Source organism: Diadema antillarum, unplaced genomic scaffold (assembly GCF_040938485.1).
Source record: "Diadema antillarum isolate AM-2024a unplaced genomic scaffold, OU_Dant_1.0 seq00000136_RagTag, whole genome shotgun sequence".
NCBI classification, from domain to species: domain Eukaryota; kingdom Metazoa; phylum Echinodermata; class Echinoidea; order Diadematoida; family Diadematidae; genus Diadema; species Diadema antillarum.
Genome location: NW_027271213.1, coordinates 927,808 through 951,066, shown reverse-complemented (window position 1 = coordinate 951,066; position 23,259 = coordinate 927,808). Strand labels below are relative to the sequence as shown.

General features: G+C 39.0%; 1 protein-coding gene across 1 annotated transcript; it reads right to left on the bottom strand.

Annotated features, from left to right (window-relative positions):
* Positions 1 to 18,340: 18,340 nt before the first annotated feature.
* On the bottom strand, positions 18,341 to 19,519 carry LOC139727581 (octopamine receptor beta-2R-like). Its single transcript, XM_071638562.1, has one exon. It carries the CDS (start codon positions 19,517 to 19,519, stop codon positions 18,341 to 18,343), a length of 1,179 nt encoding a protein of 392 aa, XP_071494663.1.
* Positions 19,520 to 23,259: the final 3,740 nt, after the last annotated feature.

The following is a 23,259-nucleotide window of genomic DNA, read 5'->3' as shown; positions in this document are numbered from 1 at the left end:
CGACAGGTGCGAAGATATAATACTATGTACCACAAATACGACCCGATTTATCCCAGTCGAGGTGTGCCCAAATCAGATAGGTTGATTTCATTTGTAGTGTGACACCCACCTCAGTTATTTGTAGAGAACCTGGTCTGTAATGTCTACACTCCAACATCATGGGTATAGTACAAAGAAGAATCTCTTGTCCTCTCTAAGGCTCTTGCGAGACTATAACCGGACTAAACGACTATAGCACTAAAATAAAAGAGATTGTAGTGCATGATAATGTCATCGGTCTTTATCATTCATTTTCACCTGCCACATTCATGTTTTTACAGTTTGTTGAGCGGTGTAAATTTTCTGGATTAGATCAGCATCAAAGGCGAAATACCCACCCCTTCCTCCAGCATTCCGAAAAGAAGTCACAGTAAACATGGTAGAATATTATTGTGTGAAGGTGTGATCTGAACAAAGAGCAAAAATGTAGAAGAGTTTGAGATAGCATACATGTGAAATGAAATACACTATCAGTCACATGAATGATGAATGCGTTTTGTAAATGTTATGTACGTGTAGATCGCCCACATCAGATTTCTTCTGTTATATACCTCTTGTATGGTCGATCAATTATCTGTCCGGGGTATAATTCTACTGCATACAAAATCCTTCGGGGGATATTTTACTCTCATTCTCTCGGGGTACAATCATTTTGTTTCCAATGACGTAATTGGTTTGTATACCAGGGAAGCAGAGCAGGACCCATCAGCTACAAACGTTTCATCGGCTCATCGGCTCATCAAAGATGCCAAGATTGAATTCAGACAGGAATCGCTTTATATATTTCTCTTTCTATGCATAATCATGACTTAATTGCTCTTCTGCTGCTCATTATGTCCAACGATCCAATGATCTATAGCATAGATGGATTCAGTGGAAATAAATGACATATATAGAGATGTTTTCAACAGCACCTATCATTTAGCTTTGTTCTAGGGATTTGAAACATAGGCGACATTATGCACACTGTACACAGGCATAATGCTCACTCCTCCAACACGGTCCGAATGATACCAGGGTACAGGAAATCGTTAATATTGATCCAGTGACATTTTGTCCGTTTCTGCGAAATCTATTATTCTTCTTGTCGGTACCTCACACGACAGAGCATTTTTAACTTTAGTTATGTTAATTTTCTTCTGTCTGAAAAAAAATAAATAATGCTACTTCTCACTGCGACCCACTGCAAATGTTTTGACAAACACATCCATTTACACCAAGGAAGTATAATTGCTTGCTTCCACTTAACTCTAAACAGAACATCGTCTTCTAATAGTAGGAGACGATCACATTTTGCCGCAGCTGTACATTGTTTAACAGCCACGTGAGGGCGCTATCACGAGAAGTACTGGAACTACTAGTACGTCGGTACAGCCACAAGATGTGGCTCTTAATACCTTATCTGCCAAATAAATAGCGAAGAGTGACTGCTTGCCTTGTTTGGACAGTATACATGCATCCCTTTATTGTGTACAGTTTGACACTGTTAGGACTTGTTTGATGCCTAGAAAGCAGGTGCCTGTGTGGAAATAAGATAAATGAATGATTGAATGAATGAATGAATGAATGAATGAATGAATGAATGAATGAATGAATGAATGAATGAATGAATGAATGTTCAATGATTGAATGTACGAATAATACGTGTGAAGCAAATGTGGAACCCAAACAATTGGCATCGTGGTATTGATGACTTTATTTACAGATGATATGAGGAGTTTGAACGCGAATTCCCTCGAAAGAAAATATAAGGTTCTCCCATTGCAATATTCTAAATCATTTTGTATTCTTTTAAGAAAAACAATTTTCATTAATTTGTACGTACCTCATGATTAGTTTATCTGACTCGGGATTGTCTGACCCGCCTTTCACTCTGTCTATCTCCCCACCCCCCCCCCTCTCTCTCTCTCTCTCCCTCTCTCTATCAATTGTCTTCTTTTCCCTCATTCTTCACTGTTCTTTACTGGGTGACCACTTACTTGTGACATTCTTTTGTTGTTTGTTTTGTTCTATGCTAGTAGAGTGTGCGCGTACGTCTCTATAATTACTTGTGCGTGTGTGTACTCGTTATGTTTACCACTGATATAATGACAAGTGTGTTTTTGCTATGGTTAATTGTTTTACATTTACTTTTGCTGTAAGTTTTCTATAAACGTATTTTAGTAATTATGGTAATGTACCGTAAGTGAGGAGACTTCAGTATACAAGTCTCTTTTGGGCAACCCTGCAATTTCTATTTCCAGTCTTTAATGAAACAAGGTGCGTTTTTGTGTGATATCATGTTAAATGAAATATACTCATCATCATCATCATCAACATCACTATCATTTTAACGATTATAACATTCATATATTGTTTGGAGATGAAAATAAAAAAGGAGTGAACTGAATTGAACTGACGAGTTCGAGCCTGATATAACCTTTATTATCCTTTAAACAAAAATCCCTAAATTATGACTGACAGATGAGATCAATCAAGCCGAGAAATATGAATCCCGATAAGAAATGAATTTTGATGATTTCGATGATTATGTTCGGGGGAAAAATGATTTTGCCGATTTTGCTTTAAGAAAAACCCACAAGACATGATGCTACCAGGAAACAGATGATATCACAGGTTCTAACCAGAATGGTTTGAAAAGATTTCAAAGCATCCTCCGATGAAGTCACTGTTTGCGACGACTTGCATGCACACTTTGAACCCTCTCTCTAGGCAGAATCAAAGAAAACGAGGGCGAGAGAGAGAGATGACAGACAGACAGAAAGACAGGCAGACAGACAGACAGACAGACAGACAGACAGACACATGGGCCCGAATTCACGAAGATGGTACAAATGAAACAATGGTTTAAACCATGGACAAAAACCATGGAGCGCCAAGTGTGGCATGGAATATTTCCTTACGAAATCAGTCATTTCGTCGATGAAATGATTATTTTGTAACGAAATTACAACATTTTGTAACTAAATGAACATTTCGTCCACGAAATGATAATTTCGTTAACGAAACGGTCATTTTGTCGACGAAATGACCAATTTCGTAACGAAAATATTCCGTGCTGCACTTGGCGCTCCATGGTTTTTGTCTATGGATTAAACCATGGTTTCATTTGTACCACCTTCGTGAATTCGGGCCATAGAGGGAGGATAGTGAAAAGAGAATGTGTGTGTATATAATAACAAATGTGTATGTTGGTATGTGTGTGTGTGTGTGTGTGAGAGAGAGAGAGAGCGATGAAGAAAAGCAGAGACTGAGGGGGAGAGAATGGGGGGGGGGGGAGCGTCGGGAAAGAGCACATGAACAATAACTCAGACTGAATAAACACAGACTTGCGTGTAATATCCTCTACATACAACGCGGCTGCAATTAAAGGTTGAGAAACACTGAAAAAGAAAAAAAAAAACATTATGAGTTTCACGGCAGTCTGCAGTCTGAATATTGCGACTTGCTGGGTTTTTTTTTCCTTTCTGTATACAGTGTATAAACTTATCATACCTGTGACCTATGATTTATCAATCATTTCCCCCTCAGGGTCTCTCAGGAATAACAAGCAAAGTCGCATAATTCATTGCCCCCTTTCACATAGGCTAAGAAGTCGTTAGTAAGCGGAATTAGACAGACGTTTCATGTTTAGAATTGGGCTAATTTTTTTAAAATAATCTTGTTCGACCGAATCGTTGTCTAAAGGTGTTTCCAAATGGAGGTTTGCTCGAATTCATATTTACGATCTTGACAGTTAATCTCTAAAACGCGATTTTAGGATATGGAGCTGAGATTTATCTTGTATTCACTTTTGTCAAGCTGCGTGCATTTATACGTACATACATTCACATTTGCGGTAACACAACATTTTGCTCCTACAACAATTTCTCCAATCTTATCTTCTCCAAGGATTTAGGGTTAGGGTTAGGACTGTGGCAAGGTCTTAGATTTAGTTTGATGTGAGGATTAGGATTAGGGTTAGGGTGATGTTTGTGGGTAGAATCTATGTTTGGCTTAGGCGGGCAGATATTTCGGCATGCAGGTATTTGATTCATGGGAGCAGACGTCATGGAACCGCATTCACAGGTGGGGGCGTATATCAGATATTACTTTTTGATTGGGAGACCGTCATGACTGTAGAGATTCAATTTACCGGGTGTATAAAACATGTCTTTCAACGGTCATCGAGTCGTGTAGAGAAGACTCCTTTCAGAATCTAAACTCTCTCTCTCTCTAATGAAAATTCTAAATGCAAGAGACATGATTACAAACGAATTCTTCTTAAAGTGTGAAACCACTCATCATTTCCTCACCAGTGAGCAGGGCGTAACTGTACAGCATCGTTCCTCTCCCACTGCTTTCCAGTCTCGTCATTTCAGCATGCAAACACACCACTCTCACATACATCGAGAACAAAAAATACTAATGCCACACATTGAAATGAAGAAAAATGAGGAGGAGGTAGGGTAGGAGTAGGAGGAAGAGGAGGAGGAGGAGAAGAAGAAGAGGAAGAGGAGGAGGAGGAGGAGGAAGAGAAGAAGAAGAGGAGGAGGAGGAGGAGGAGTAAGAAGAAGAAGAAGAAGAAGAACGTAGAAGAGGAAGATCGCTTACGATTTGCTTCAATCCTTCGCGACTTGCAGAAATTACTCTCCAAGATCGAGAAAACAAGCTGTTTGAAAAATCTCAAGATTTTGGTATTTTGAAAGAAAGAGACGAAGAATAGACGTGGGCAGAATCAAGTGTCTGTGACGTAAGTGCGATGAAACGGAAACGAAGAATTTTCTTTCTTTTTTATTTCAGCTGATATCAAAAATATCAGAGTCTGACAAAAGGGATATGCCTGTGGCCGTTAATTTGCTTTTCTCGTCGTACGGTCATCTCAAAATACACTATTTAAGTCAAGCAAGCATAAATGATAAATCGTCACAATCTGTAGTATGTGTATTGTCCTGTCCTCATTGAAGAGGGGCTAACAAAAGGTCAAGTAGTTAAGTATGTAAAGAACAATAGGCACTTGAGACAAAGAAAAATGCAGAAGGAAAGATAACAATGAATTAGAAGTGTACTCTGTACAAGCTAGAGCAGTACAAGAGTCTCAGAATATTCTCAGAATGCAGAATATCTTCAACGCTTTTTGTTGCATTAGATTTTTCAAGATCTGCTGCACTCTAAAAGTTGTTGAGGTTTAGCCGTCGCATAATTGCCAGAAAAGAGAGGAAAAAAAAGATGCTGAGATAAAACCAAAAAAAAAAAAATCCAAAACAAAAAACATATTTCCTTCTCTGCCAGCAAAGTTTAAGGAGGATGAGAAGAAGTAGAATGAGAAGGGGAAGAGAAGGGGAAGAAAAGGAAGGGAATGAGGATTACGGGAGGAGGGGAAGAAGGAAGAGCAAGAAGAGAAGGAGAATGAAGACGAGAATGAAGAGGAGGAAGAAGAAAAGGAGGAGGAGAAAGGGGAACAGGAAGAGAAGGGGGAGAAGGAAAAAGAGGAAGAGATGGCGGAGGACGAAGAGAAGGTGGAAGAGGAGAAAGAGAAGGAGAAAGAGGAGGGGGTGAAAAAAGGGAGAAAGAAGATGACGGAAAGGAAAGAGAGGTGGAGAAGGAGGAAGAGGAGGAGGAGAAGGTGAAGAACGAGGAGGAGGAGATAAAGAAGGAGAAGAAGGAAATGGAGAAAGAGGAGCAAGAAAATTAGATGAAGAGGAATGAGAAGGAAATGAATGAAGGGGAAGAGGAAGAGGGGAAGAGAAGTAGGAGGAGAAAAAGAAGGAATAAGAGGAGGAGAAAGAGAAGAAGAAGGAGAAGGAGAGAAGGCGGTGAAGAAGGACGACGGGAGAGAGGAGGAAGAGAAGGAGAAAAAGAGGGGAAGGAGGATGAGAAGAAAGTGAAAGAAGATGAGAAGTACAAGTGAAAGGAGAAGAAGAAGGAGGCGGAGAAGGAGGTGGTGGTGGAGGAGGAGGAGATGACGGAGAAGGATGAAGAGTAGGAGGAAGAGGAGAAAGAGGAGGAGAAGGAGGATGGGAGAAAAAGGAGAAAGAAGATGACGAGAAGTTGAAGGAGAAGGAGGAAGAGGAGAAGAAGAAGGAATAGGAGGAGGAGAATGAAAAGGAGGAGGAGATTAAAAAGAAGGAAGGAGAGGAGGAAGCTGAAGAGGAAGAAGAGAAGTAGAAGGAGAAGGAGGATGAGAAGGAAATGAAGAAGGGGAAAGTGGAAGAGGAGGAAGAGAAGTAGAAGGAGAAAAAGAAGGAACAAGAGGAGGAGGAGAAAGAGAAGAAGAAGGAGAAGGAGGAGAAGGCGGTGAAGAAGGACGAAGGAAAACGGGAGGAAGAGAAGGAGTAAAAAGAGGGGAAGGAGGATGAGAAGAAAGAGAAAGTACAAGTAAAAGGAGAAGAAGAAGGAGGAGGAGGAGAAAGAGGAGGAGAAGGAGGAGGAGAATGAAAAGGAGGATGAAGGGATGAAAACGGAGGAAGGAGAGAAGGAAGCTGAAGAGGAGAAAGAGAATTAGGAGGAGAAGGAGGATGGGAAGGAAAAAAAGGAAGGGGAAGAGGAAGAGGAGGAAAAGAAGTAGAAGCAGGAGGAGGGTGAGAAGGAGAGGGAGTGAGGGGAAGAAGAAGAGGAAGAGAAGGAAGAGGAAGAGAAGGGGAGGAGGAAAAGGAGGAGGAGGAGGAGGAGGAGGAGGGAGACGTGTCTGTTCGGATGACATAGGCCTAATGACAATCTGACATTCCTCCAGTATTTACACAGGGAGCAAATTGAAAAATATCTGGGTCGTTTTCGCTCTTTGCATTGACTGGATGCCTTTCATAGATTCAAACGACTCCATCATGTAACACATGCATACATCTACATCAAGAAAGGATGAAAAAAATCTATGAAAAACAGAATGTTCGACTTTGGCTCAAAAAGTGAGTTGTAATCCGCATTGAGTAATAGAATCACAATCGTATGTGTAATAAGGTTAGTTACATTGAATTTACAGTAGCGATATATATATAAATATATAAATATATATATATATATATATATATATATATATATATATATATATATATATATATATATATATATATATGTATATATTAGTTTGAGTTCGGATGTTATACCTTTTTGGTCTTTGTACTTTTCTCTTCTATTTTTCCTTCCTTACTGTTTTTTTTTTAACTCTCCTCGCTACGTAACAGAAATTATGAACTCGCAAAAAGCTTACAAAGACGGTACCAATGATATAACATCTATAATTTATTAGATCAAACGCGCGTGCCACAAGATGCCCTTATTAAAACCAGGCGTCTAAATATGAACGGATAAGAAATGACCAAGCGGCGAACTCCTTGAAAATATCTAAACCATTCTTATGGAAGTCTCAAACAGTTTGTGTCTAATTTTGGATGCACCACCATCTACATGATCAGCTCCTCAATTTCATTCGGACCCAATTTAAATTCTTAAAATTGGGGTTGACGTTGATGAAATTGATTCATTGGAAATGTCGAGATAAAGATTGCTGCCCAGTGCATGCTTGTGATAGCTTGTGGATTTAAAGTTCATTTCACACACCAAGGAGAGTGCATGCACTTTCAGTAAAAAAAAAACCAACAACATTAGAGTGTATAAGTTTCTCTTTCAAGTTTGTGTTGAGAGGAATAAAATTTGCAAATTTAGCCTCCTGAGCAGCATGTTTTCTCGTCCATGCATAATTCACGAAACGTGACACATGTGAGTATATTTCACTTTTGAAAACAAATAATGAGATTGTTCCATTTCAGCTCAATATCATCAACAAACACTGCCACTTTTGAAAACACATTTCTGCACTTGCAAAGTGAATAAAAAGTGTCTGTGGAGTCGCTATTGCCAGAGATCTTACCTTTTTATGTTTTTGTGGCAGTGTATTAAGATATTATTTGCCGAAACTCAATACAATAATTCTTCCGCATGAGTGTGTAATATTTACCTTTTGTAATTCTATGTATGCAGTGAAATAGATTCGAACTTTTCTGTCAAAGTTCTTTTTAGCTTCTTTATCATCAGCCGATGCACACTGCAGGGGGTGCACGTCACGAGTCCGACATCCACGAGTCATAGAGCCCACGAGCTCGAAACTATATAGGCAAATGAGGCCCATGGGTCCGACAGTAGGCAAACATTAAAAAGGCCCACGAATCCGACACTCATTACATCAAGGAACTTAATGTGCGCAGTGTCGGTCTCGGGGGCCTTTTTTTGCCTAGTGTCGGACGCATGGGCCTTATTTGCCCAGCGTCGAGCTCACAGGCTATATGACTCGTGGGCTGTAGGATAAGATTAAGGAATCAAGAATTAAAATAAAAAAAAAAATACAGAAATGACGTGCACCCAGTCGCATTGCACTTTAATTGCATAGTAAAGGACCTTTAAGTGGCGTGCCCAATTCATATTGTAAGTTTGTTTAGTCTGGTGAGTTAATTTCAAGCAAAGAAAGAAAGAAAGAAAGAAAGAGAGTGAGAGAGAGGGTACGCAGAATTTAAAACTTTAACCTTTGCATTGGTTTGCAGACGTTTGATCATGCATGTTTCAATGTCATGTTTCAATGCTTCCCATGTAAGCAGTAAGGCATGACTGAGTTTCAAATTTAATCATGTGTTGATTTCTCTCTCCCCCTCCTTCCCTCTCTCTCTCTTTCAGTTCCTCGGATCCTGTTTTTACCTTGGCATATGTCATGTTTCAGCCGATTATTCGGATAACTTAGTTCATTACGTTGTCCGTAAAAGGATTCGTTAAAAAGGGAAATGTGCACAAGATTATGGCGATGAATAATGACCGTGTGAAATGTGTAAAACGAGAGCATGTAGGATCGGATGTGCATATACAATAATTTGTCATCTCATTTCGTTCAAGTAGATCTAACATTTATCTTCAGTGGTGGATCCAGAGGGGGGGGGGGCGCAACCGTTGCACGCCCCCTTTATTTATCGTTAAAAACAAAAGAAATAAAAAGAAAAAATATGAAATGAAACCCGGAAGTTGCACCAGAAATATTAGTCACGCCCCCCTCCCCCTTTACAGAATTCCTGGATCCGCCCCTGATCTTGGAAGAAGATCAACTGCCAACACGACCCCATTTAGTTTTCACACCTCTGATAGCTAAACCGTTTTTGACTACATGTTAACAGTACATGTATATATCAATCTTCATCCTCCTCGCATTTACTAGCATAAAGTTCGTTCACGGTGACGTATGGTTGTATGCAGTCTGCGATATCATCAACTCTGTCTGAAAGGGCGTATAGTTGATTATACATGTATGTGATGGCAGCTCCCATCAATATTACACAGTCATTACAGTTTTCCATCGTTTGCAGCGACTCTTTTAGTGGGAAGATGTTCTTAAAGGTCTTGTTTACCTTTGGGAGCAGTGATTTCAAAAATGTTCAAGATATCTCATTTTGATGCATGTGTGCATGTCTGTTGTAAGACAAAACATCCTACCATATGAATTGTTTGCGATAAAGCCTAAAATATAAGGAGATATCAGTATTTTTCTCATTAAAACTTAACTGTAGACCGTTTAGTCTTTAAACATTCTTATTATAGCTATTTTTCACATTTTGTGTATTTAACAATACTTAAAAATATCGATTATACGGATTCAGATTTTTACAGTGGTTGTTTCTATCCCTAACTCACATTTTAGAACTATTTTAAAGCACTTATAATGGATTTTTGTTTCTTCTGCAAATGGTAAAATATGCCTTTAATCATATACTCGTGTAACTAGACTACTTACGATGACATGCTTGATGTAATCAGGCAAAATGTTTATTCGGAGAGGAACTTCGATTTGATGTTTAATATTCTGATCTCTGAGGAAAGAGTAGACATTTTTGTCAACAATATCCTTGAAACTGTCAAATTTGAGTCCATCAATTCCAGCCAGCAATTAATCGCTTCGCGCACCTCCTGTCGGAAAGAACTGTGACAAGTCCATGTTTTCACATATTTGCGTATGCGTCAGTGGAGATGAGTGCGTTTTTACGTTTGAAGGCTGTTAACTGTGTACCCGGTCGTGGAAGAAAAATGGTGAATATGTATGCATTTAGACGTCTAGATCTCTCTGTACAGGAAAAAAAAAATCATGTGCGCCAATGGTCGATGGAGGAGAATCTGCCTAGTTGCGGTCAGCATTTCAGAAATAATTCAGACTTAGCTTCTTTCTCTCTCCCCTCCCCCTTGTGATAGCGTTTTGGCGCCTAATGATTGTGACGAATCATCGCAAACCTTATGTTATCGCGCAGTAGGAATCAATACACTATTTAAAGGTCAATCTTGACGCCCATTTCTCTTCTTAATTGCTCCACATCCTACGCGAAGAAAATCAGATCCCAGTAGCCCGATTACAAAGCTTTCAAAGAGCAATTTGCCATCAGGCGCTATACGGCAGTCTCGAATATATCTCCTGTGCTCATAGAGCCATGCTGCGATTTCATTCTTTGCCACGGTTAGTACCTTTGCCGAATGTGTATGTGTGTGTGTGTGTGTGTGTGTGTGTGTGTGCGTGCGTGTCTTTTTTGTGTGTTTCCCTAGAGGTGAAGTTCAATCTACCGTTTTCTAGATATTCTACGAAGCATAAGCGAGAAGAGCTAAAAATAATGATGTCCTTAATCGCTAGCACTGTCATTACTTGTGCTTGATTCGATCAGCCCTCGTGCACCATCACTCCAGCGTTCTTGACCCCGTAAAGAGGAGCTAGGCCAGGTACGCAAGGGGATTGAAATCTTGACGTCAGCTGCCCAAATTACAAGACTTTGAAAAGTCAATAGAGATACGTTGTATATTTCGTTCCAGCTTTTATAACGATGACATTACTGAATTAGTCTTTAGAGAGAGATATAATCACATTTTATTGAATATACGAAAGGTGTGTCCGCGACAGTGTCGTCACACGATATTTTAATAGAGGAGCATCTTGGTCCAAGGGACATAATCATCACGAGCTTTGATGAGCGTTGATGATTCTTTTAAACAAACCCCATGATTAGCATCACTGGAATAAACGCTTGTCATCTTTTGTGTTCTGATCTACAGGGACGTTCTCTGCGATTGGTCATTATGAAGTGATTAGTTCAGTTCAGTTCAGTTCAATTCAATTCAATTCAATGATTTTATTCGCATCAAACAAAACGTGAGACATAATGAAGTATCCATTTGTCAATTCATATTGATTGTTAATTCAGATTGATTGTTGAGCAATTGTTGAGCAAGTATGGTAAACAAAACCCTCAGGAAGCCATGAGACCAGCAGGTTATTGGATGAAATGAACGATTGTTTCGGTACATTCCTAAATCTCTGTCCGATTCTGTATTATGTTTACCGGGAGCTTGAACCTTAGAACTTGTGATAATGAGGTTATATAGCTTCGAAATGTCTTTTATCAGTATAATATGTGTAATCATTAGTTTTATTCATTTCATTAATCTTGTTTATTTGTTTGTTTGTTTGTTTGTTTTTGGTGTCGGTGGTGGTGGTGGTGGTGTGTGTGTGTGGGGGGGGGGGGGGTAAATCGCATCTTGTCAAGTCATATTCTGTATCGAGTGATTGCTCAGCGCGTAACAATTTTAGATGACAACCCGCACACTCCAGCATTGCACCATGCAGTATACTTTGACTGGCTAAATCTTTTCATGCCTGACAAATGTCAGTCGTGTTGCCCTGCGTGAGTTTCTTGTATTAGGGAGGTTAATATTGATTCAGTATGAAAATAAAGGAGATACATACGGTTGGAGCTGCGGTATGCTCACAGTCTAATGCAATCGTGCTCCGAAGGAGATTTCATTCTCAGCCCAAGTTTCCTTCCTGAAAGATGGGGGCTAAATAATTGAAGTATAGGGGCCCTCGCTGTCGTCTCGTATTTGTAGATGGAATATTGACCAACACCATTCGCAAGTTTGGGATCAGTTACATCTAAGAGTATATAACATGGAACAAAAATATATGGCTTACTAGTATCTGAAAGTATCGCTTGCCTTTGTTTGTGAATGATTATTGGGGGAAGCGGCAAGTGGGGGAAATGTATACACTCCTAAAAGCCATTAAAGGAACTGTGGGTATCGTATACGAAAAGCAATTATAGGCAAGGACTGTGCGCAGTGACGTCACTCGGTGTGCCTATAGGATTTGCCATTGCGGAGAAAGATACGCGATGCAATGAGATACGGGCATCCACGGTAAGATATTGATCACTTCCCAAGTCTATTACCGCGTGAACGGGAGAGGTCGTCTTTTGCTATTCAAGAGCTCCTTTATACTCATGTTGTTTAGGATAATATTGGCACAGACCTCCGACATAGATCTTTGCCATGATTTTCAAGTCAAAACCATGAATAATAAAAGAGATAACAATAAACAGCGGTAAATGAAGAGAGGGAAGGAGTAGCAAGGGAGGGGGATTAAAGACGAAAAAAAAATCTACAGAAAAACAGGCAAAATAGCGCGTGTGCATAATTGTATTAACAATCAAACTGGATTTCCACAAGGTATTAGCCATAACCTTGGAAAAGGAAAAGACCTCATGAAAAAGAAAAAGACCAGTGAGCCCTTTACACAAAAGGAGTACCGGTAGGAATTGCCCTCAACCAACGCATTCGGCAGGGTATTATCAGGAGCACAATGAGGAAGGCAATATCTGAATACTACTGTTATAAGCCGTTGCTGTACATGTGTAGCTATATCTCGAAGACGTAGCGTATCACATGTGTAAGCAACTAAGTTTGTTATTGTCGTATGCATGCATACGTACATAATTATGTAACATAAGACCAACAAAACGCAAATGTCATAAATATTTTGGTACGGAAATCTTTATTCATGTTAAATGATGTTTGACGTTCTAATCAAATTTAATGACGAACTGCATCTATTGATCTCCTTTTATTACCGCTTTGATTACATGAAATTAAAGGGCCATGACACTGGTCGTGAACTTCTTAGAATTACAAACAATACTAAGAGTTCAAAGCTAAATAGTAACAAACACTACATTACACAATAGATAGGCACCTCTCTCCTTTCTTTCACTATTTCACACACACACTCTCTAAATATTTATTGTATATAATATATACATATTATATATACATTATATACATATATATATATATATAGAGAGAGAGAGAGAGAGAGAGAGAGAGAGAGAGACCGACAGACAGGCAGAGGGACATACAAACAGAAGCAGACACAGACGGATTCATGCTTAAGTCCTTGTATTATTCAAAAGTGTAAATCATGGCTAAAAGAGGTATTCTTGATGTCATTTTATAGTTTTTTTTTTCAGAACTTCTTGCTAATGACCCTTTTTCATCCTTTCTTCCCTGATAGAAATATCTCACCAATGACCAAGGATTTAAAAGAAAAGGATATCAATGAAAGAAATTACTCCGCAGTTTTTGTGTGGGTCACCATTGTTCTTTTCAATTCATTTTTCAATTTTCCAATTCATTTGTATTTGCTCTTTCATGATACAGTGTCTAACAAAAATAAAGTAATAATATTGAGTAAAAATGCACAAACAAAGTACACAATGATATATTCTCATAAATTCTGATATATTTTAATACATCAAAGACATATACCAATACATGAAAAATGGTATCATGCAATTTTGTGCTAAACAAGTTATCTGAAAAAAAAAAATCAAATTGTTTATTCATCACGACGTGGTCTAAAATAAATGCATTTGTCTCGTGAAGGAATAAAACTTGGATTTAAAGATTTTTGACTGATGCTTAAAGAGATACATTACTCCAATTGCAATCTTGGCGTCAATTCCATTGAAAATTCAGCCGTATTTTTACTTACAGTCCACGATTCATTTACAAAGACAATGTTCACACCAGCATTATGTCAAAAGACGATGGAATTATTGTGAAGCATTGATGTTAGTGGGGGCGCCGTGGCATAGTGCATGGATAAGACTCCCGACTCCCAATCGGAGGACCTGAATTCGATTCCAGTCCAGTGCTTACGTCTTTGGACAAGATGTTTTTACCCACTTGTGTCCCTGTCAACCCAGGTGCATAAATGGGTACCTGGCAACTTTGGAGTAATAATGGCATGGCCCTCTGGTAGAGCAGTGGCAACACTGAAGAGGCTACCCTATTATCATTATCATTATTATTGTTGTTATTATTATTATTATTATTATTATTATCATTATTATTATTACTATTGTTATTATTGTTATGATTAGCATTATTATCACCATTATCATTATTGTTGTTATTATTATTATCATTTTGTCACTGTCTCATGCAGTTTGCGGACGAGACTGTGGCCAATAGTAACTGGTGTTTCTAAAACACATGTGAAGCTTGAGATTCCAAAGTTTTCTCATTTTTTAGCAGATTCTAATGAGATTTTCTCTTTTAATTTAATTAATGTACCTATAGGCGCGATCTAGCTCCGTGGCTTAAGCAGGCGCCACACTGTCCCGAAATTGAGCAAAGATGGACACATGATAAAATCAAATGTTTAATTCGGCTCTGATCGTGTAAACTTCAGGTCATTCGTGAGGGAATCTTAAGCCATCGTATGTGATCACCGACGGAATTTCTCAGACTCCGATAGCAACTTCGTGAACGGTGGCAAAGTCCTTGACAAGCCCCCAAAAATAATCTTGCGAAGGTTCATTTCACATCTTCGTGTAGCCTTCTTAGTGTGATTCGGGAGTCAGCGTGTCATTTTCTGTACAGGCATCGTTTTTGCTTCGGCAGTTTATCGGCTTTTAACCAAGTTCGGGGCCAACTTCGTGCAAGATTGAAAATTCTGTATTCGTATGGTCATCTTATGTCAACTTCGGTATTGTGTGCCAGCGTGGCAATTGACCCTCTGGATCTACAGCGTACCTCAGACTGCATCGCCTTGCGCTCGAGTCTAACATGAATGCATCAGATAAGTTGGACCGAGCCAAGCCTGAGCAATATGCCGAGTGAAAGTATGAAGGAGGTATTAGCTTCATCTTAGCTTATAATGACTGTTGTGCGCACTTGCCGAAATAAACATTCGTGTCGCCTTCTTTGACATCCTTTTCAGTTTGTTTACACTGCACGAATAAAAGTAAGAAAACAAATGTCATTTAATTGAGTTGAATTAAGTTCAGTACTTGTAATAGACTATTTTCAATCAACAATAGGGCAAGACATCATACAGAGCACAAATCACAAATCACGATTGCTTTGATATTAAGTTGTGAGAAATATGTTTAGTACAAGGTGACTTATAAAGTATATTACAAAATGTATATGTACAAATGTTTGAATAATAAGAGAAGCAATGTAGAATTTATAACGTTGAGAGAAGAGCACGGGGGATGCGGAACCGGGGGAGGGGGAGAAGGGGGGTTGCAGCCTCCCTACAAACTTTGCACCCCCCTAAAAAATAAATAAATAAATGCACCCCACCTCCGCCCCCAAGAAAAAAACAGCAGGAAGATCCATGACTTTCAAGTACTCTTCCAGAGATTCTTCCCTTCGAAGTGGAGGGGGGAGGGGGGGAGAACATAAATCTTACCAAAACCAAGGACCAACCACCTCCCCCCCCCCCACACACACACACGCGCACACAAACACTATGAAACGTTCCGCGGGTTCTAAAATGAATAACAATGATGGAAAAGAGTGATCCATGAAAAGAAGAGTTTGTAAATACATGGATCACTAAGTAAATAATTTTGTGTAGATAACGTACATCATCCGAAATCTATTATGTACAGAAATATAGAATGTAACGTTGTAATTACTGTTCAATGTAATGCACGCAATATAAAATTGTGGGAAACTAAAGTAAATTAATTTCATTAAATTATACATCGGACATATACAAATTAAAAAAAAAATACGATTTTAATGTTATTCATTAGGCCGTGAATGTGTACCAGAAAATATGGTGACCAAAAAACAAAACAAAACAAGACAGAACAGAACCAGGAATACACACACACACACACACACACACACATACATACACACAAACACATATTTGCCGAAACACGTAAAAAAGACACATGCACAAAAGACTCGACATTGTATCAAGACGAGAGAACACGTTGTCATTACAAAACAACGAGGAACATGAAGAAAGGAGAAGGAGCAGAGAAGAAAAGAGTAAAGATTTTTTTTAATGAAGTGGAGCACGCCACTCCATTTTCAGGACAAGTGAAAGCGTGCACTAATGCAATAACGCGTTGCAATTTAATCACCTAGTGTTGTATGTGACGAGCAAGTATTGTCCTAGATCTTTTATGTCATGAACGTATAATAGGAGATTCTCTTAAAGTGGTTTAAAGTATCCCAAGGCAATAACAACAATAGTATCACCCACTTGTCGACAACACAAATGATGTGAATAGAAAGAGTGAAAGAAAAGATTTAAAAACAGGTCTTGTATAAACACTTGCAACTGCGACATTCACTACACAAATATCTATTTGAAATATCTCATCGGGTGAAAAGTGATTATGTTATATAGAGGGAAAGAATGAAACAATTTTAAACACGTCTTCTATAAACACTTCCAACTGTGATCATTACACAAATATCTACTTGGAATATCTAAGCGAATGAAAAGTAACATGTCTAAAGTGCTTGAATGCTGAAAATCTTTTTCCAAAATCTGTTTCTCGGGGAACGGATTTGCGTCAGTCACTAAAAGGGCATGGAAATCGCAATGTTAACGTGGAAACAATAGTGCCATTTGGAAAACTGCGGTTTATGCAGTATACAGTGCTGAGGGGTGGAACGCTGAGCTCGCAAATCATTTACATTTTATTGACAGAAGATATATAACAGCACAGAGCATATAGAACACACTGACTTTCTCTTCATAGTTAAAAAGACAACACGAAGACAGCATTAACGCTGGACAAGGACTACATTCCTACTGTGATTTGTAGCCGCCAATTACGACTCGACCATGGTCTTAACCGAAATATTAAATTGTCGTATACTTGTTGTAAGATATAGATTTTTGATCATTTCAAACCTCATTCCCTTCTCAAGTGTGTCATATTTAACAACTTTTCTTGAAGAAATGTTCAATAGATGATAAAAGTGGAATACAATAAGATTGTATTTTCGCAAGTACTCGACTCTCTTCACGAATTATGGTCCTTTCCTCTGGATACACCACTAAAACTGTGTATTCGTTTGCATTTTTTGTAATGTACAGCCTGCACAGAACAGAATTACATCACACTTTTGTATTCAATATTCTAAACTGAATTAGTTTTGTATTCTTGCAAGAAAAATGTGCAGAAATTAAATCAAATAAAATCAAATTTAAGAGAGATTGGCAATCAACCACTTACAGCCTGAGATAATTCTAAAGGAGGTTAAAGCGCGATGCACACTCTCAGCTTTGAACGTGTTCCAATTCTGAAGAATACAACATGGAGTCTCAAAGGTGCGTGTGCCCTAAATTAATAATTTTTCGCTAAAAGTGAGACTTCAGTCCACGGTTCTTTACAATTGAATCAGAAATGTCGGCAATTTATTCATGCCCAACAGTAGTGGGTGAGAAATTCCTTAACAGATCTTCGAAGTGAATTCACAGATGTGAGCCTTTGTGAAAGAGGCAGAAATAATCTGCAGTTATATATTATACACATATGCACATAATATATATATATATATATATATATATATATATATACATATATATATATATATATATATATATATTCACTCACATATAGTATTCTCACTTTAAGATCTTCTCTCATATAGCATCCTAAAATTTGCATTTAGCATTTAGAGGTTACTACATTAAAATCACCGTAGAGTCATATAAAGTGGGCTACAATTAACTCAAAGTCAAAATACTTACGGTAACTCCAAATCTGACACCGTCAAAACATCAAGTTAAGAATGCGTTTTCCTTCTCTCAATGTGTACATGTTGTAGATACGGTAAAATCAAAGATGTATAACTAGTATATTGCAAAATATGTTTGTATATCTATATTTGTTGCGGTAATTAAAAAAAAGATATCTAACATATTGCAAATGTCTGTATATCTGCGACAGTTGAATTGGTCCATCTCGCAGCAAGAATGACAATAAACACTCTGGAACAACAGTGAAATTGATAGTGACAGCTCGAACATTGGACGTTGAATCTGTGCGTTAGCTGACATAGGCTGCCGATTCTAATTGTTTTATTTTGCATGTGAAAATAAAGTGACACCTACATAAACCTTTGCCATGAAAAACAAGTCACTGTTCTTTTCCAGTGGTAAGGGATGATAAACATGGAGAGGTCAGCGTAATCTCGTGATAAAACTTCACAGAACTTATCGTGACAGACACCTAAAACAAGCTCGAACATCATCCCTGAAATTCTTCATCTGCAAGGCGTATATGAAAGGATTTAGGCAGGTGTTACAAGTGGACATGATAACGGTCACTCGATACGGCACTTGCCGCAGGTTGATCACCTTCAGATTGACGAGCAAAAAATACCACTGATTGGGAGACCAGCAGATTATGTATCCGAGAGACACCAGGAGCAGGACTTTGGTGATCTTCAAGCGACGAACTGAAGCCCCTGATCTGCGGGTGCCCTCACGGACAGTACGGGGCGTTCCCGCGTTGGTCAACACAGGTTGCTTTACGGCCAGAGAGATGGACGGGGGCTGGAGACTATCGCGAGCAGGAACGCCATCGGGTGTGGCTTTGGTGTTGGTCTCGAGACGAGCTTGATTCGCGCCACCCGGACACGGCTGGTTCTGCTGATTGTCCACGAAGGACGAAGGTGAGGGCATAGTGGAACTCTGGTTGTGCTCCGTCATGTTGCTCGACGCTAGGAGATCTGACACCCGATTCATCTTCAGAAGTTTGTAAGCTATAGACAGAAAGGAGAAGATCATGACACAGATGGGAAAGAAGTACTCCCAAAAGAAGAGCGTAATTGACAAGACAGTTCGCGGTCTGTTGAACACTTCCGTGCATTTTCCGTGGTATTCGTTGACGATACCGTTGTAGGCAATGTTGATTGACGGTGCCACAAACCAAGTGCAGGCGACCATGAACATTGTCGATGAGCGCTTGAAAAGACTGGTGTATTGCATCGGGTGTACCACTGCGATATATCGCTCGATCGATATTATGGTCAAGTTGAAGGTTGAGATGGCAAACGATGCCCATAAGAGTACAGAAGACTTCCATATTATGCAGTAGATGGTACCAAAAACCCAGGGGGACGGAGCGGACACGGGAAGAATGGTGGTGATGGTCAGCACTACTAGAAACCCAGATGCCACCATGTCCACAGCGGCCTGCATGATGATTAGGAAGTTTGTCTGATTTTGCTTCGATCTCCGTTTGAAAACAACGATACAGAGAAGGTTCCCGACAATGCCCAGGCTTCCGAAAATGAGTTGGAAGATGTTGACGACGGTGACGCTCGACCCCGTCTCCTCGGCCTGCTCCTCGAGCACCCTCGTACCATTAAGACTCGTGAGTGACTGCATGGTGATGGTTGCTGATAGCTAATGAACGGCTCGGCTTTTTTCCATGCGATACAGATAATTATGATTATGTTCTTAAAGCAGCCGAACTATCCCGTGCATTGCAGGAAATGGCAGCAATATCAAAGCAGAGTATCATCTGTATCTGCTCCCAATTCAGTATTCAAGTTTGTCAAACAGTTCACATGGTAGAAAAAGACAATCCACGTCCCTCATTCAACTCGAGTACTTGGTTAACATAATCATCAGAAAAGGAAACAAAATTAGCCAGCGGTCTCTAAGAGACTGTAATGTTGTACAAAGAAAGATTTCAGAAACGAAGTAATGCGCGCGACGTACTTGATGCATACATGCTAAAGCACCTGCTTGGAGCAAGTTCGTGACAATTAACTCAAGCCTGAGTCCGAGACACACCGGATCTCTTTATTGAAGTCGATCTCGATCTCCCTCGTACCAGTGAAAGTTCTTGTTTCCTCGCAGCAGTGGGGTATGCTGCTCTTAAGATAATATTGAGAGAAAATGTCATGCTGAACTCCACCTCCACCTGCATGTGTCGAATAAAATAATATCCCTCGATACACAGAAAAAGCAGGCATGCGCATGGGAAGAGTTTACGGGGAGTCACGTGATGCATAATTTAGGTCGGTTTGGCTGATAGACCTTGACACGGCTGTTCATAAGGTGTAGCGCATTGTGTTTGTATTAGCTTGATCATTCGTTGAACGCCGTCGATGAGGTAAAATGCAATTCTAATTGGGCTGGGTGCGGGAGCGTAGCGGTTTTGATTTGAAGAATAAGGAAAGCTTTCAAGCACAAACGACAGACAGTCTTGGAGATGGAGATCCGTGTATAGAATTTGGGGAAGATGTTCTAATGCATACCCACGTTTCATCGCCGACATTTCGATATCATGCACCGGTCACAAAGAATCGAACTGCAAGCATTATTTTCGCATGGCTACTTTTAGATAGTGACGAATACTACTAAGTACATTATCATTGATGTCCATTATGTCGATGCATCTAACAGTAGTGCGTGTGTATGAGGGTCGGGTAAATGTCATCCTTGAAAGATCTTGGTTCCTGTTTTTTTTATTCATGTTAATGCATCATCTTCGATCGATGACATGTAATCAATATTCAGATTAGATTCAACAAGCTTGACAAGCAGCGAGCTAATGGAAAGGAATAATCGTAAATAAACTTGAAATGTTATTTGTATTTCATGTTATTTTATGTACGGTTTATAGCCACCTGTTTCATGTGCGCAGCAGGGAATGCAAAGTGTAATACATTATGTTCAAAGGTAACAATCATCATTTTTTTTTTCACTAAAAGACTGTGTCTTCCGTATCAAAAATAAGAACCTTTTCAAATCTTCATTGTGCTTTTAAATTACAACATAAGTCGTGTTCCATAAACATACTGATTTAAGCTCCATAAACCCTGCTGTATACAGTTTTACCGTAGCATAACAAATTGCATTACGTGAGAAGTAGTTGTGGTTTACCATGCAACTGTCATGTGAATGAAAACGGGGAAGGGGTGCATGCACCCCCTTTTTATTGTCGCAAATTTCTGGATCCGCCCGGGAATATATCATTGTTACTTTGGTACAGGCATTGAACTCAGAAATTAACAATTGGACAAGTTTCTGTATAGTGTGTTCGTAATGAGACTTCGTTAATATGATAATGTGTGAACTGAGATGTAAATGACAGAGGGGCGTGGTTCGGTGAACCCCTGCCCAGATGCACTGAAATCTAACGATATATTTGACAATGTACTGGTAACGAACGCTTTGATCTTGTTCAGTTTTGAGATGGAACAATAATTGTCACATATACCGAAGGTTTACAATACATGCACCAGTGAACGCATTCTCGTCAAGTTTGTGTGTTGGGTGACGGAGTAGCGTGGCGTGACGAGGCTCGACCAATGAAAAGCTTCAGCCTAGCCCATACGAGCAAGTGTAACATCGGGTTCACTGGCAACTTTCATACAGTGCACTAACTGAATACTGTACTCACAAAAAGAATTGTAAATGCATTATTCGGAGTCTATCTTGCCTGACCAGTTTTGACATACTTTTCTCGGGGAGGGGGGGGGGGGGGGGGGGGCAGGGAGAGCGATGATTGGGTTTAGTTTTTCGGAAATGTACCTTGGTCATGAGTCGATAGGTATGTGTTTTTTTGTGGTGTTTATCTTGTTCTTGTCTACTGTTTGTCCTTTGCTCTCTTGTAATTCTCCGGTATTTACGTTTTCTTTCTTATTTCTACTTCTACCACTTTTTCTGTTCCTTCCTCCTCCTTCTCGTCCTCTTACATTCTTTTATGCTCTCTCTTATCTCATCCTCCTGGGGTCTCTGCCATGCATGCTCGAACGCACACTGGCGCTCGATGGCACCGAGTACGTCCTATTTCTTTCTGACTCCTAGATGATGCGAGTCGAAGACTTTGCCTTTCATTCATTAAACAGTGATGAGTTCTTTGAAATGTTCAGTAATAACACGGAAACACAGGCAAATAATGACCCCTCTAGTAAAGATTATCAGTTACCTTTTAATTTTTATGAGGATAGTGTTAATTTTTGTCAGAATAACAATGAACAATATCCAAGTTCAGAATATTTCACTATTAACAATATCAAATCTTTCGTTGAAGGTAATGATTGTGACAATAATCTGTCTTTAATGCATCTGAATATAAGGAGTTTGAATCATAATTTTGATAATTTTCGCTTATTTATGGATGGCACTCATGGATCCTTTTTTAATGTAATAGGTCTTAGTGAAACATGGACCACTCAGGGTTCTACTTCTATGTTCTCACTTCCAGGTTATGATTTCATACATAATAGTAGAAATCAGGGAATGGGCGGAGGCGTTGCCTTATATGTAAAACAAAATCTGGATTATGTTATTCATGATGAATTGAACTGTATGAGTGAAATTGTTGAATCACTTGTTATTGAAATTGAGGTCCCTTATTCAAAGAATATAATTGTGTCAGTATTATATAGGCCTCCTAATTCAAATATCTATGATTTCTTTGATTACGTACAATCCTTATTATCAAACCCAACTTTTAATAATAAAGATTGTTTTATTATGGGAGATTTTAATGTTGATTTGTCAAAGTTTCAGACTTTAAACAATGCCCAAAATTTTCTGGATATAATGACTTCCTCGTCTTTTTTACCGCTTATAACAAAACCAACTCGTGTTACCAATCATTCTGCAACACTTATCGACAATATATTTTGTAACATCAGCCCTTTACCTGCCTCTGGAATTATTTTATCAGATTTAACTGACCATTATCCTATCTTCACTTATATACCCCTTAACCGTAGAATTTCTTTAAAGCCTCCTAGGATATGGTAAATTTCCGGAAAATAACACCTGACAATATAGTTAGGTTACAAGACGAGCTAAACAGAGTGGACTGGACTGATGTATATGATAAAGAGGATCCAACTGAATCTTATGATTTGTTTATGCAAAGGTTAATTTCCATTTTGGATAAACATGTTCCCATTGTTAGAAAAAAATGTAACAATTACAAAAGATATCCTAGGCTGCCTTGGATATCTAAATCCTTGTTGCGATCGATTAACCGTAAGAATAATTTGTATTATGTTGATAAACTTAAACGCACTCAGCAATCTCATTATAAATATACTTCATATAAGAATGTTCTCACGCAAGTAATACGATGCGAGAAACGTAAATATTTTATTAAT

Excerpts from the sequence above, each read along its gene's own strand:
- LOC139727581 (XM_071638562.1), bottom strand. The coding sequence starts at position 19,519 with ATGCAGTCACTCACGAGTCTTAATGGTACGAGGGTGCTCGAGGAGCAG.